The 13392-nt window shown below is 59.6% G+C and overlaps 1 protein-coding gene across 1 annotated transcript; it reads right to left on the bottom strand.

The window, feature by feature from the left end:
* Positions 1 to 4764: 4764 nt before the first annotated feature.
* HOXA7 (homeobox A7) lies at positions 4765 to 8192 on the bottom strand. The gene is made up of 2 exons (XM_079786168.1): positions 7256 to 8192; positions 4765 to 6274 (listed from the first exon to the last, which is right to left on the bottom strand). The coding sequence occupies exons 1-2, from the start codon at positions 7632 to 7634 to the stop codon at positions 5952 to 5954; spliced, it is 702 nt and encodes a 233-aa protein (XP_079642294.1). The 5' UTR covers positions 7635 to 8192; the 3' UTR covers positions 4765 to 5951.
* Between the last annotated feature and the right edge of the window lie 5200 nt (positions 8193 to 13392).

Below are 13392 nucleotides of genomic sequence, written 5' to 3'. Positions count from 1 at the left end.
CCTTCCCCAAACAGGACAAGAAAAGCCTGTCCGAGCTGCGCTCGCTGCCTGAGAGGTGTGCCCTGGAGAAAGTTGACTTTTACAACGCAGGGATCAATCTCATTTTGTAAAATGTGATTTTTTCCCAATGGCATTTTTACGACTGTATTTTGGGGGCTTGTAAAACCCCCTTGAATTAGCTTTAAAATCCTCAATTCTGTGGAGATTGAAGAAAGACTATTTATATGATTTGGTTGAATTCCCAGAGGGTGATTATAAGCTCTGTAAAACTCTGGCAAATGCAGAGAAGGGGGTTCAGTACTTGGGGGTGGTGATGCCCCTTAGGAATCTGGAAACGATTTTCTTAATCTCTTCCTTGCTTTTTAATTTTTTCCCCTCTGGCCTTACTTCCCCCAAAGGGAAAAAAAATGGGGGAAAAATACTAGGCTCAGGTTAGTGAGGTGCACAGAGCCTAGCGTGCACCCCTGAAAGCGGCTGTTGCCCACCTCTGGGGGCTGTGCCCAGAAGCCTTCTGGTTGTGTGCGCCCCAGTCAATCCAAGCTGGGGAACTTTCTCCTTTGCATATACAAATAAGGGCCTGGCAGGACAGGATAGAAATTTACATTTCCCTTGCATTTCTTCAGGGAAAGGATTCGATTGACAAAATAAAAACTCAAGAGTCCAGAATTTTTAAGGGAATTCTTTTTTAAAGCTATGTTCCAAGAAAATCATGTTTGAATTATTGTTTCTTAAACAAGACCACCAGAGGACAGTGATTTCAAGCAAGGTATTATGTAAGATTTTAAAAAAAAAAACCACACCGTTTGGAGATGTTGATAAATGATTACATTTCTAATTCTGCTTCATTCCTCTAGGTCCCACACAATGTTGGGGCTGGTGGCAGTTTACTACTCTTATTATTATTTGTTATGGTTTGACCTGGATTCTCAATCTAATAATGCTCCCAGCCAACAAGAGAATTTGATTTCTCAGCTAAGAGCCAAAAAAAACAAAACAAAACATTATATTTCTACTTTCTATAGGCACTAAGATGAAAAAATATATTAAACTAAAATCTCCACATGTTAGCCAAGGCTGGTACAAATCATGTTGGCAGCCGCCCAAATATATTTCTCCAACCAGTGACTATATATATATATATATATATATAGAGAGAGAGAGAGAGAGAGAGAGAGAGAGACACTCAGGCAAGAATAGGAGCTCCAGGCGGTGGAGGGAGCCTTTACTGGGATGGTGAGAATGGCCACCAGGGCTCTCTTCTCGGTCAAAGCCACACAGAAAGTCCACTTACCTTTCAGCTGCTCTTCAAGGGGGACAGGATGGCGAGCAGGGCCCCACAATCCGCCCTTTCCCTGGGCTGCCCACTGAGCTCCTTGACCTCGGCCAGCCTGGAGGACGGCCTGCCGGCGTGGGGGGACCTTGAAGGCCACCTCCTCCACCCCGATCTCCAGCCCAGGCTAGAGCCCACAGCACACAGGTGCGGCCTGTGCCTGTCAGGGGCTCTCGCCTGGACCCAGAGCCCGCCTTCCTTGCCATAGCCAGTCCTCCTCGGGGTCAGCCAGGCCCGCAGGCCTCAGGCTACCAGTGGTCTCTGTGATTTCAAAATCCCAAAGCGCTGAGCTCCCCAAACCAGCGTGCGCCCCCCAGGGCGCCTTAGGACGCGCAGTTTGGACAGAAGCAGCCATGACGTGCCAGGCGGCCTGTGCAACCAGTCTCCATGGTGCTGGGGGGAGGGGGACCCGAGTCTAGTCGGGCGTCCAGCTCCTGTCAGGTGGCCAAGACGGGGGAGGTTCCCGGCCAGTCAGGCCCTGGGAGACCGCCCCTTAAGTCCTCCCTCGCCCCCCTCTCCACGGCCTGCTTGGGAATCTCTGAGGGGCCCGAGCGCTCCTCGCGCCAGGCTGCACGACGCGGGGCTGCGGCGGCGTCGGTCCCGGCGACGGCCACAGCGTGGCAGCAGCGAGCCGCCCGGGCGCGGGCGCAATAAATAATGGGCCCGCGGCAGCCGCAGTCAGGCCGCCCGCGGCCCTGCGATGCAAATGCGCCGCTTTATCCTCCCCGAGTGCGCCCCGAGTGCACCCACCGTGCCCGCGGGCGCCCCGAGCCTCCACGGCCCTTCTCCGATATCTAACGCACACCAAGGTAGTCTCTTAAGATGGGAAAACATCAACAGCCTACACCAAAAACAAAAAGAACTGGAGCCCAGAGCCTCAGGGCGGGTTCTGGTTGCTGCCCCGGGAAGCTCTCGGGGCAAATCCGGCCAAAAGGCACCCCGACCGAACCGCGATCGGGCCTGTGCATCCGCGCAACGTACAGCGAACCCCGCGGCTCCCTCCGCGCCTCCACCCGGGAGGCTCCACAGTCCCCTCCCCGCTTCCCGAAGGTGGGCCCGTGGTCGCCGGCCCGGCGGCGCCGAGGTCGGTGGGTGGGGGTCCCCCTATCGCCCAGACTCGGTTTGCGTCCTCCTTTCAACCTTAGCGGAGGGGCCCCTGCCCCTCGCAACAACATCACTCCACCGAAACTTCCCGCCAAGCAGCACCCAGACATTAACCCCGTCCTCTCCTCCAACACAGAATCCCATCCGCGCACCTCTCCCCTCTCCCTGCGCTCCTGACACCTCTCTCATCGGAACACCGCGTGGAGGGGAGCAGTCCATCAGCCGAGGACTCTGGCCGCATTAGTAAGTTGTTTGCTTATCCTCCACCCCCCTCATTCCCCCTTTCTCTCCACAAACCAAACCCCCGGGAGCAGAAGGTGCTGTGCTGATCTAAGACGCCAGTCCACAAGGGCACTTGGCCCTCATCTCATCCCACCTTTCCAGGTCGGGAACTGTCCCCAGTCGTTGGGGAATCAACCGAACCAATTGGGTCATGAATGAAAAAAAGGAAAAAAAAAACACACACACACAAAAAAAAAAACCCGAGAGGCGGGGCGGGGGAGGGAGCGCAGGGTGCAGGGCCACATCCTCTGGGGCTAGGCCAGGTCGTTGGGGCAGAGGAGGGAGCTGGGGCTGGTGCGCCCGTGCCAGGGCGCGGTGCCACGGGCGAAAGGCGGGCATCCCCTGCCACCGGGAGCCAGAGAGAGGAGGAAGGGAGCGCGAGCGTGTGTGTGTGTGTGTGTGTGTGTGTGTGTGTGTGTGTGTGTGTGTGGTGGGGAGCTGTCGTGTCGTGTGTGAGGGGCCGAATGTGAACGGGTGAGGGTGGGTGGCGGGTAGTATGCCCCTCTCCAAAGCCAGCCTGGGTGCCCTCGCCCTCGCCGCCTGCGCTGGCTGCCATCTCACCACCTTTGCTCCTGTCTCCCCACATGTCTCACCTTCAGATGGCGGCTCCCAGAAGCTCCTGCCCCTCTGACAGCTGTCGCTGGGGCAGCCCGGGGAGACGAATCGCCCTCCTTCCTGGTGCCAGAGGACGCAGGAAATTAGCCAGGTTGCGAGTTGCAGAGGCCGCCGCGGCGCCGGGAGCCGGGCGCACCCCACCTCCGGCGGGGAGGGCCGGGCCCGGCCGGCCCGGGGCCTCGCCTCGCTCGCCATCGCCGGACAAAGCGCAGCCGAGCCGGCTGGAAGGCAGAGCTCCGAAGCAGGCAGGACGGAGCGGAGCACAAGAATGCAGCTCTATTCTCGCAAGGGAAATTATAAAAAAGTTCATGTTCACGGTTCCCATCCACATGACCGACAACGGCCAATGGAAGGGCCGAACAACTCATAAAGTTGTATTGCAAAGTTGTAAATTTTCATAAACAACAACGGATTTATGACCCTTTCCCCATCTCTAAGAGGAGGCAGCTCTTACACCGGCGCCATCTTACCACCGAAGCCGCCCCGACTTGGGGCCGCAGGTTTTACAGACCCAGTTGAGCCAGGTTTTATTCAAAGAGCAGTAAGAAGGGGGGCCCAGCCCAGGCAGGAGCCTGGAGTCGAGGTCCTCGCCCACCCCCCAGCTCACGCTCTTCTCTGCGGTCCCCACCGCCCCTCGCCCCTTCCCCAGCTCCTCATCCTTCCCCGCACCCAGGCGCCCCCGCCCAGGCTAGCAGCGGGTGTGCGGGCCCTGCCCCTGCCCCTGCCCCTTCTGGGCCGCACTGCTGGGCTCTGAGCAACCCTCGCTTAGCCTGAATGCGGGCCGGGGACCCTGAATTCCACCTCCTAGCGCCAGGTTCAGGGCTCATGGAAAATTCTCGGGATCAGTCGCAGGGTGATACCCCTCTGCAAGCCCTCCCCACAGCCTTAGAGGAAAGAGCGGATTTTGGATTTTGGATTTTGGATTCGCTCTTGGAATTTATGAGGGTTTTTAGGAAGGCTCATAGACTAGAATGTACCTATAGAAGATTCCGTTTTCAAGGTATCTGGAAGATGTTTGTGGGCACACACACAAACCAGACAAAAATCTTCTCCCAGAGAAATTCACATATACAACTGGGGGCACACAGAAACGCATACACTCAGTTAGGGACACAGAAATACACGCAATTATTCACACACAGAAACACGTTCACTCAATTACAGACACAGAGATACATACAATTGTGGACATAAAAATACACACAGACGTACGCAGAAATTCATATACAAAAAGAGCTACACACATACCTATACAAACCCACACAAAAAGGAACTCGACACGCGTACACACCAATTCACGGACACCCAACACTTGGACCCTGTTTGTCCTTCCACTTTTGCTTCCCTAAAGCCCCTTTGGACACGCACAGAGCCAGGGCTTGCTCTCTGGCCATAATGACCCTCTCCCCCAGCCTCCCTCCCCAGATAAAGCAGTCCACATTTCTTTGTCATCAAGCATCTTTATTTTTCTGTTACATAAAACACAGTTAGCTGGGCAAGACGGAAAGCATACCTTCCTGTTCCTGGAACCCGAGGCGAGAGCTGAGAGGGATGAGGGGGACGCAGGACAACACGGAGATGAAGGGCACTGGGGAGGGCATCGGCTCTCCCCACCTGCTACAGAGTTAGCTCAAGACAACACACCATGCTACAAGGTCACCCCATGAACACATCCTTCCCAAGTCAAGACATTGCCTTACAAATGAGCTCCAAGACCATATAAATGACAAAAAAAATCTTGTTCAAATATACAGTATTTGCTATTGTAGGAAAAGTCAGGGTGTACATATTCAACACGGCTGGGCAGTAGGACACAGGGGCGGGGAGGCGGGGAGCATCTCTGCAGTCCTACTAAGCAGCAGCTAACTCAGCAACCTGCAGCTAGCTCGGGAATGCTCCCCTCCAGAAGTGGGGGGGTGACGGGCCTGAACTTGGAATATCCAGGCCAGAAAAGAGGGATTCTAGGTTGCAGCACTTAGAATGCTTTGGAATAAATATATTATTTTTCAATTTAAATAGAAGCCAATGCCCTGGTCCCCCGACCCCAGCACCTTCTCAGCACAGCCTCAGGGACCCCAAAGGCTGCCAGCCACAAGCAGCAGGGGCCTGGCCTGGGAGGGGCCGGCACTAGGTAGCAGGCGAGCCAGCGAGCACAAAATAGGTAGTTTGGGACAAGTAGGTAGTATTGAGAGTCAGGTCCTTGGCCTATAGGGAGGTGCTGGGTGTCTGCCAGTGTTGGGACACTCTGGGCTTCCTGGGAGTGGAGGTCCACTGGGCTGGGCCCATAGGTAGTTTGGGGTGCCTCTCTCGGAGGCCTGTGCTAGGTAGTATTTCAGCCATGCCAGCGCAGAGCCAGCCGGCCTAGGGATGAGGGGGGTGTCTGCTGGGGGGCCTCTGAGGCAGAGGGGACCCCCCAAAAGGGACCCAGTCTAGGCAGCTGCTGTCCAAAAAAGTTGGGAATTGGAGTGGATAATGGGGTAGGTGGGGTACAGGTTGGGGACTGGGTTTTTTTTTTTTTTTACATTTTCTTTTTATTTGTCAACTTTTGTAAATAAAATCGACGAGTCTCTAAAGACGCTTTCCGGACTGTCTGGTGCAGCCCAGGGCCCTGCTGGGCCCCTCACTCCTCCTCCTCTTCATCCTCATCTTCCTCCTCCTCCTCCTCCTCTTCGGCCTTGTCTGCTGCGGTGGCCGTGGCTGCTGCTTCGGGCACGGGCCCCTCGGGGGCTGCAGCAGGCGCCGGCCCTTCGTCCTTATGCTCTTTCTTCCACTTCATGCGGCGGTTCTGGAACCAGATCTTGATCTGGCGCTCGGTGAGGCAGAGCGCGTGGGCGATCTCGATGCGGCGGCGCCGGGTCAGGTAGCGGTTGAAGTGGAACTCCTTCTCCAGCTCCAGCGTCTGGTAGCGCGTGTAGGTCTGGCGGCCCCGCTTCCTATCAGGCCCTGCAAGCAGAGGTGTGGACACACGGACACAGGGACAGACAAGCGGATGGGACCAGAGTCAGGACGGTGCATTCATCAGGCCACCGTCGCAGAGCTCGGCCCTTCCTCCCGGGCCCGGACCCAGGGCGTGCTCCCCTCTGCCCCGCGCCCCGCTCCGAGCTGGGGGAGGAGCGAGACGGAGAGGGGAAGACCCCCAATCGCCGTGCCAGACGCGCAGGCAGCTCCCTGAGGAGGGAAGGCGCAGAGTCCCAACTTTACAACCGCGCTTTCCAGCCGGCTAGGCTTCCACAATGTCCCGCTTCCCCCTGACAAAGGGAAATTGTAAATATAGAGTGTGGGCAAGTGGGAGACGCCCCGCTTTGGCCATTCAAAGACCAGTGGGGCCGCTTCCCTGGCTGGCTGGCTAGGCTAGGCCAGTAGGCGACCCTGGGCAGCCCACACTCCAGGGGCCCCCTGCGCCCCTAGCAGCCCGCGCCCCCATTCCGGCACCTTCCTAGGTCACCCCGACCCTCTGTCCCCGCTCCAGCCCTCCAGCCCAGCCTTTGAACGGCCCCTGGCACGGGGGCTTGTGCGGGGCCCTGAAGGGTTAGGCTCTCCCAGGTTTGGAGAAAGAAAAACCGGGCGGAAAGGAAAAGGAGGAGGGAGGGAGAGAAGGGCGAGGGAGGGAGAAAGAGAGAGAACGGCGGCGAACAAACAAACTTAACGTTAAAATTCCAAGGCAAACGGAGTTAAATAAATTTACGAGGATTGAACCCATTAATTGGGCCATAAAAAGTTTTATGAGCCTCATTTACATACAATGCTACGGGCTCTCCACGCTATGGCGCCTCGACTCTAATTAAAACCAGAAAGGCAGCGCCGCCAGAAGTCAGGGGGCCGCCCGCCCGCCCGCAGCCGCCAGGCTCCCAGCCCCGCTCGCTCCAGCCCCGCGCTCCCGGCTCCCCGCCGCCCGGCCGGCGGCCCGCCCGCGGCTGCGCCTACCTGAAGACCGCATCCAGGGGTAGATGCGGAAATTGGCCTCGGCCGCGCCGTGCAGCGCGCCTTCGTCCACCTTGTCGCAGGCGCCTTTGGCGAGGTCACCGCAGAGCCCGGGGATGTTTTGGTCGTAGGAGGCGCAGGGCAGGTTGCCGTAGGCGTCGGCGCCCAGGCCGTAGCCGGACGCGAAGGGGCTCTGGTACAGGGGGCTGTTGACATTGTACAAGCCCGGCACGGTGGACGCGAAGGCGCCGGCGCCCGCCCCGTAGCCGCTCCTCTGCGAGTTGGGCGCAAAGGAGCACGAAGTAGGCTCGGCATTTTGGAACAGAGAAGCCCCCGCCGTATATTTGCTAAAAAGCGCGTTCACATAATACGAAGAACTCATAATTTTGACCTGTGATTTGTTGTCCGGCAGCTTTCAGTGTCGGTTTTACGAGGTAGCGTGATATATGATAACATTACACCCCCAGATTTACACCAAACCCCATTTTCTTTTGGACTGAGCTCGCCGCAGCACGTGACCGCCCACATGACCGCCTCCGCCAATCTCCGCAGCCCTCACAGGTGGTCCTGCTCCGCGGGGCCCGCGGCCGCCTAGAATGGAAGGGGAGAGGGCTCCGGCGAGCAGCCCACGGACCTGCCCGCGCGTGGCCGGCCCGGCGCGCCCTGCGGGGACAGGACCCCAGGCTCCGCGGGGCCCTTCAGACCGCCGCCACCCTGGACGCCGGGCCTGCAGAGGCTGCGCGGGGCCGACAGGGCGCGACCGAACCCTGGACCAAGCCTGCGGGTCCTCTCTGCCCGCTGACCCCGCCCAGGGAGGGTCCCTGCACCCCGCGCACCCCAAAGTGGCCCCGGGGGCAAGCCTCTGCGTTGGGTAAATCGACTCTTTGCCCGCGTCTCCTCCCGCCCAGGTCCCGCGGGCAGTGGGCTGGCTTAACCTCCGATTCGGACGGGGCCGGCGCAGCGGCGTTTCCAACGGCAGCCAGAAGGCCACTGCAAACTGGAACCATGTGGTTCGAATAAAGTCAAGGTCTCCCGGCTTCCTTTCCTTAATCAGGGCGCACTGTGTATCCGCCCTAAAGGAAGCGGTGAAGTATTTATCTATTAATGAGCCTCATTTGCCAACAGATTTACTAACGTGGGATTCCCTTCCCTCCTCCTGGACACTGCTGGCCCCTCCGGCTCTGTGCTTTCGCTCTTGGGCACCTGCCTGACCTCTGGCAGCCCCAGAAACGGTTGGACATTCTTTTGTCCCCCCAGCAACCCTGGATTCTCCCTGGTTGCAGGGGAACCAGGTCTCCCCCAGCTTGGAGGAACCCCAGGCCCTGCAGCTTTCTGGGTACCACTTGCACCCTGAGGTTTCTGGGACCCTTCCCTGCGGCCACCCCTGGGCTTCTACCGCTCCTCATGGGCCTGAGTGCCTGGGAGCAATAGATGCTGTAGAGCCAGTTTGGGGAGGAGAGAGGGAGGCCCAGGCACCTGGGGACTGCAGCCCTCGCTGGCTCTCCTTTTCTTTTGGAGACCCCTCCCAAAGGCCGCCCAGCTCTGCCTGCTTCACCTTTCCAAAGATCAGCTCACCGAGAGCGGAGCGCACAGTAGTCACTCCCTCCCATCCAGGCCCGGACGCTCGGAGCTTACCTTCCCAAGCCTCCAACCCCTGGGCAGGGTTGGAACAGCCCAAGTCCCTGCCGTTCACCGCTCCTTTGAGGGTGATGGGGCGAAGCCTTCCCCCTAAACGCCTCGTAAACTGCCCAGGCCGAGCTGGGAGCCTGGCCGCCAGGTCAGGACGCCTTTTACTGCTCAGCTCTATTGCACACCATAAACCCGACCTCACAATGGAATTGCCCCGGAAATTCTCCTCTAAATTATAGAGTTTGGTTCTTCTTGTACAAAGCGCTTCCCATCACTTTCTGAGGGTCCAGGCCGCCCCCTGTTCACCACACCCTCTCAGGGGGTCCTGGGAGCACAAAAGGCGGCGGAGGGTTCAGACCCTGATGCGAAGGAGCCCCAGCTCTGGCCTAGTGGATGACCCAGGGTGCGTGTGGGGAGGTGGGGGCTGTAGGTGCAGGTGGGGTCAGGGTGGTGTTCCCTGGAGGTACAGGGACCATGGGGGGCAATATCCGGGATACCCTTTATGGCAGAATAGGATGCTGGCTGTCTTGCTTGGGGATAAGTCAGGAAGGGAAGAAAACACACACAAATATTCCAAATAGCATCCATTTCGGGCAGGAAATAAAACCTCAGAAAGTTAAAGGAAGCTGAAACAAACAAGAAGGGGGCTAGGAGATCAAAGAGGAGGAATTAGACTGCGTTAGACCAATAAATTGTTCCTCGAGTGACACAGCAAGATGCAAGGAGAAAGACCCCGGCCGGCCGGCGGACGGCTGTCTGTCTAGACGCGGGTTGGCTAAAGCAGCAATGGCTTTTCAAGGAGAACCTGCCCAGAGGGAGCTGACCCGACCGACCGACAGAGCGGGGAGCCATTGGGGGGGGGGGGTGCAGGCAGGATCGCAGCCCTGGCCAAGAGCGCGGAAAGTCCCCGCCACAGGCTCATCTCTGCCCGCGTTTGTCTCGGGCAAGTCCAAACGGTCCTGGCAGGACACGCTGCCCCTCCGCCTGGGCCAGGGAGGATCCGGATACTTCCCCGCAAGGCCCCGGCCTCTCTGGACCCATGTCAGCCAACCGGGCCGAGTCCCGCGGGTGCTGGAACCTCCCTTTCGTTTCTGGCTTCCCTCTCCCCCTCCGGCCCTCAGTGGCAGCCTTTTCAAACGAAAAGGCCAGGCAGAGCCGGGCTTTCCATGAGGCCTCTGCACCCGCGTGTTCTTGAGCCATTGGTTTCCTACATATTTGGCTGAAAAGACACCATTGCCCTGGGTTATTCGTGAGCACAGTCACAGAAACGCTCCCTGAGGTGGCCCAGGCAGGCACGTGGAGGTGGGGTTCTCGTCGCCCCGGTGTCCTGAGATAAAGACGCGGGCCTCCGCCGCCTTGGGGCTGGGTCCCTGTGTGCCAAGCAACCTGCGTTTCCCCTACTTCTTGTTAGCAGATTGTCCTCAACATTTAGATCCAGCCAAGAATGTGAGCCCAGCTCTGGGGCAGCGAAGGGAGCCAGCCAGAACTCTGCGGCTTCTCTACAGAAACTGCGGCCGCGGTTTGTTTCTCTCCGCGCCCCTCCAGCGACCTGGGCATCGGCTCTCCGTCCAGTAAGCAGCCCCCAGTCGTGGCAGGGGGACAGGTCCATCCCCGAGGAGTGCCCCGGAGCTGGGGCTGCCAGGCGATCTCCTCCGGGCGGCTTCGGGGGCAGCCGGTCCTGGGCAGGGCAGCCGAGCTGGGAGAGCCACTTCGCAGCCGCCACCGGCAGGCCAAGGGCAAGAGAGGCCCCTTCCGCCTGACCATCCGGGAGGCCCCTGAGATACCCCGGCCTGCACCTACCTGGGCTCCGGGACCTGGCGGGGGAGAAGCAGTGGCCACCGACCTGCTCCTTTGCCATTTATTTGTGGCGACAGAAACCGGCCTTTCCATCTGCTGCTTGGGAAGTTATAAAACCCTCCTCGCAATCAGCTGCCGTGAAACACCGAGTTATGTAATGAAATGTAAGGAAGGCGTGTGTCTGTAATGCCAACGTGTGTACAGGGACAGAGGGAAAGGAAGGAGAGAGAGCACACGCGGGAGAGGGAGAAACCCCCGCGAGAGATGTCAGCCAACACCCAGTCCCCGGTTGGTTTTACAGCGTGCACAGCGGAGACGCGGGCTGTAAAGGTTTTGTGGGCTTGGCAGAGACCATTACAATCCAAATAAATGCGCCGGGCGCCGTGTTCACAGGCCGGGGGTGCTTCTCCGGAGAGTCCTGTTTGCTTCTGCGTTTTCTCTGGGAAACCATTTTGCACCCCGGGGCTGATCCTCGCTCTCGGGGTGCCTCCTGGAAGGCTACGGACAGGCAGGTTCTCCCCGCAGGGTGGGGGACAGGATGGGCCTGGTGGGGTCCCCTCCCTCCTCCTGGCTCCTGAGCAGAGGATGCCAGAGAAGCCTCAGTGTCTCCACTGCCCAGGAAATTCAGCGGCCAGAGGAAGCAGGAGCGGCTTTCGCGACGCGAGCGCCTTATTCTGGAGCTAGGATGTTCTTGGAATTATTTTGAACATCACCTTTATTTTGGAATAACCAAAGCAGTGCCTGGCCTGTGCCCAAGGACGCCCATTCCCAGGCAACTCGGCCGCCCGACCTACACCAGACCTCACCGAGAATGTCTGTCCCCCCCAGTTCCAGCCGCTTAATTTTATTGTCACGTATTCGAGGCAGCCGAGTCCCCGGGTTCTGGCTCACCCGCGGGTGCTGACTCCTCGGGGCCTTTACCAGGGCGCAGCCTCTGGGGGTCTCCGGGCCCCAGGACCTTTGGCACGGTTGCACCCTCTGCACACCCTCGTGGGGGGGGGGGGGGCGATCACCAGGTCCAGGGGGGCTGTAGGCCGTTAGTCCCGGTGTCTGTCCGCCGGTCAGCCGGGTTCTCCGAGCGCGCGCTGCACCCAGGCGTGTCCGGGGCTGGGGACCGTGACCCCAGGACGGTCCCCGCGCCCCCGGGAGCCGCAGCCCTGCAGGGCGGGGCCCCCGCCGCGGCGCTCGCCTGTTTCCCCGTGAGGCATCCATCCTGGTGGGAGCAGGACGGGGAAATCCACCGCCGCTGTGCACTCAGATCCGGGGCTCCCGGTCCAGAGAGGCTCGCGTCAAGTCGACATCTTAGGAACTTCCCAGGGCGGCGGCGGCGGGAGATGGCGGCGTGGGCGCCTCTTGCGTGGAGTCACACTGCCATCTGCTGGCCGCCCCGGGGCACTGCAGCCCTCGCCGCCGCGCCTGAACTTCGTCGGCACCGCCGCGGGCCGGGCGCCCCACTCCCGGAGCCCGCGAGGCCGGGTCCCGGGGGGAAGGGGGGTTGCGGGGGGGTCTGCGTGGGTCCGGAATCTGCGCTGCCGAGAGGGCAGTGCCCATAAAAGAGAGCTGTTTCCGCAACCGCTTTATCGGCGGCAGACAGAGCAAACAAATGAAAGGGCTTTGGTGGAAAATCTTAATTGGGGCTGGACAGTTGTAAACTCATTAAGGGCCGAATTCCAGACGGTCCGCAGACCCGGCCTTTATGGCGCACCCTGCGTGCCCATTCTTTGAAGTCCCTTCTGTCTGCAACAACACAGGGCGTCCAACCTGGCGGCGGGGTGGGGGTGGGGGTGTGAGGGGCGCCCCATCCCCGGCGCCCTGGTTCCCCTTTTACGCGTCCGAATCCAGATACCTTTGCAGAAGTCGCGGGGGATGTGGGGGGGGGGGGGGGCAAGAAAAGGGGGAGATGAGGCCGAGAACGCTCCGGTCACATCTAGAAGGCGCTCGGGCTCCGAGCTGTGTCGTTCCCCCGCAGCCCTTTACACCCCATAAACAGTAACAGCCCTCATTTTCTTTTATGGCGCTCCGGCTCCTCGCTTGCCTGGGCCCTGCCTCTGCCAGGACTTGTGCTCGGGGAGGGGCGCGCGGAACGGGCCCAGCATCCCCCGGGCCAGCCCGACGGGGCGTGGGGGTGCCGGGGCGCAGGCCTTCAGTCCCCGAGAGGAGAGCTTGTGAGCTCCCAGACATCTGTTCCCGAAGCCACGTTGTTGGGGCAATCGGGCTCCCGGTTTCCTCCTCCGAGACTCTAGAAAGCAGGCCCTCAGCTCATGATCCCACTGCCCCCCCCTTGCCTTACCGCCCCCCCGCCCCCCAGGGAAGGCCCAGCAGTCTCGGTTTGGGCAATTCTTGGGGCGCCAAAAGAGTGGTGCTGGCCAGCGATACCCCAGATGCCAGCCCAGCTCCTCAGAGACCTCCTGGCCTTCTGGCAAATGGACACAAAGTGGGGGACCCGGCCCCTCGCTGCCCCGTGCTCCCCAGCTTTCCTCCGCCTTCCTCCTTTACTCAGATGTTGGTGCCGCTGAGCAGCCGGCCTGTGCGAGCCCTGAGGCCGGCCGCTGGCTCCTGCCTTAGGTTCCAGCTCCCCAAAGCCCCGCAGAGCAAAACTGAGGTTCTGTTCTCTTCCACCCCGCAGGGCCCCACCCAGAGACTAACAAGCCCCCCCCCCCCCCGCCCCAGGAGAAGATGTAAAGAGCTGACCCGCAAAAATAAAATAAAATAAA

Source organism: Cnephaeus nilssonii, assembly GCF_951640355.1.
Source record: "Cnephaeus nilssonii genome assembly, chromosome: 12".
NCBI classification, from domain to species: domain Eukaryota; kingdom Metazoa; phylum Chordata; class Mammalia; order Chiroptera; family Vespertilionidae; genus Cnephaeus; species Cnephaeus nilssonii.
The sequence above is the reverse complement of the archived record's forward strand: the minus strand, read 5'-3'. Positions and strand labels throughout refer to the sequence as shown.

Excerpts from the sequence above, each read along its gene's own strand:
- HOXA7 (XM_079786168.1), bottom strand. The coding sequence starts at position 7,634 with ATGAGTTCTTCGTATTATGTGAACGCGCTTTTTAGCAAATATACGGCG. Across the intron at positions 6,275-7,255 it reads CCCCTGGATGCGGTCTTCAG|GGCCTGATAGGAAGCGGGGC; the intron begins GTAGGCGCAGCC and ends CTCTGCTTGCAG.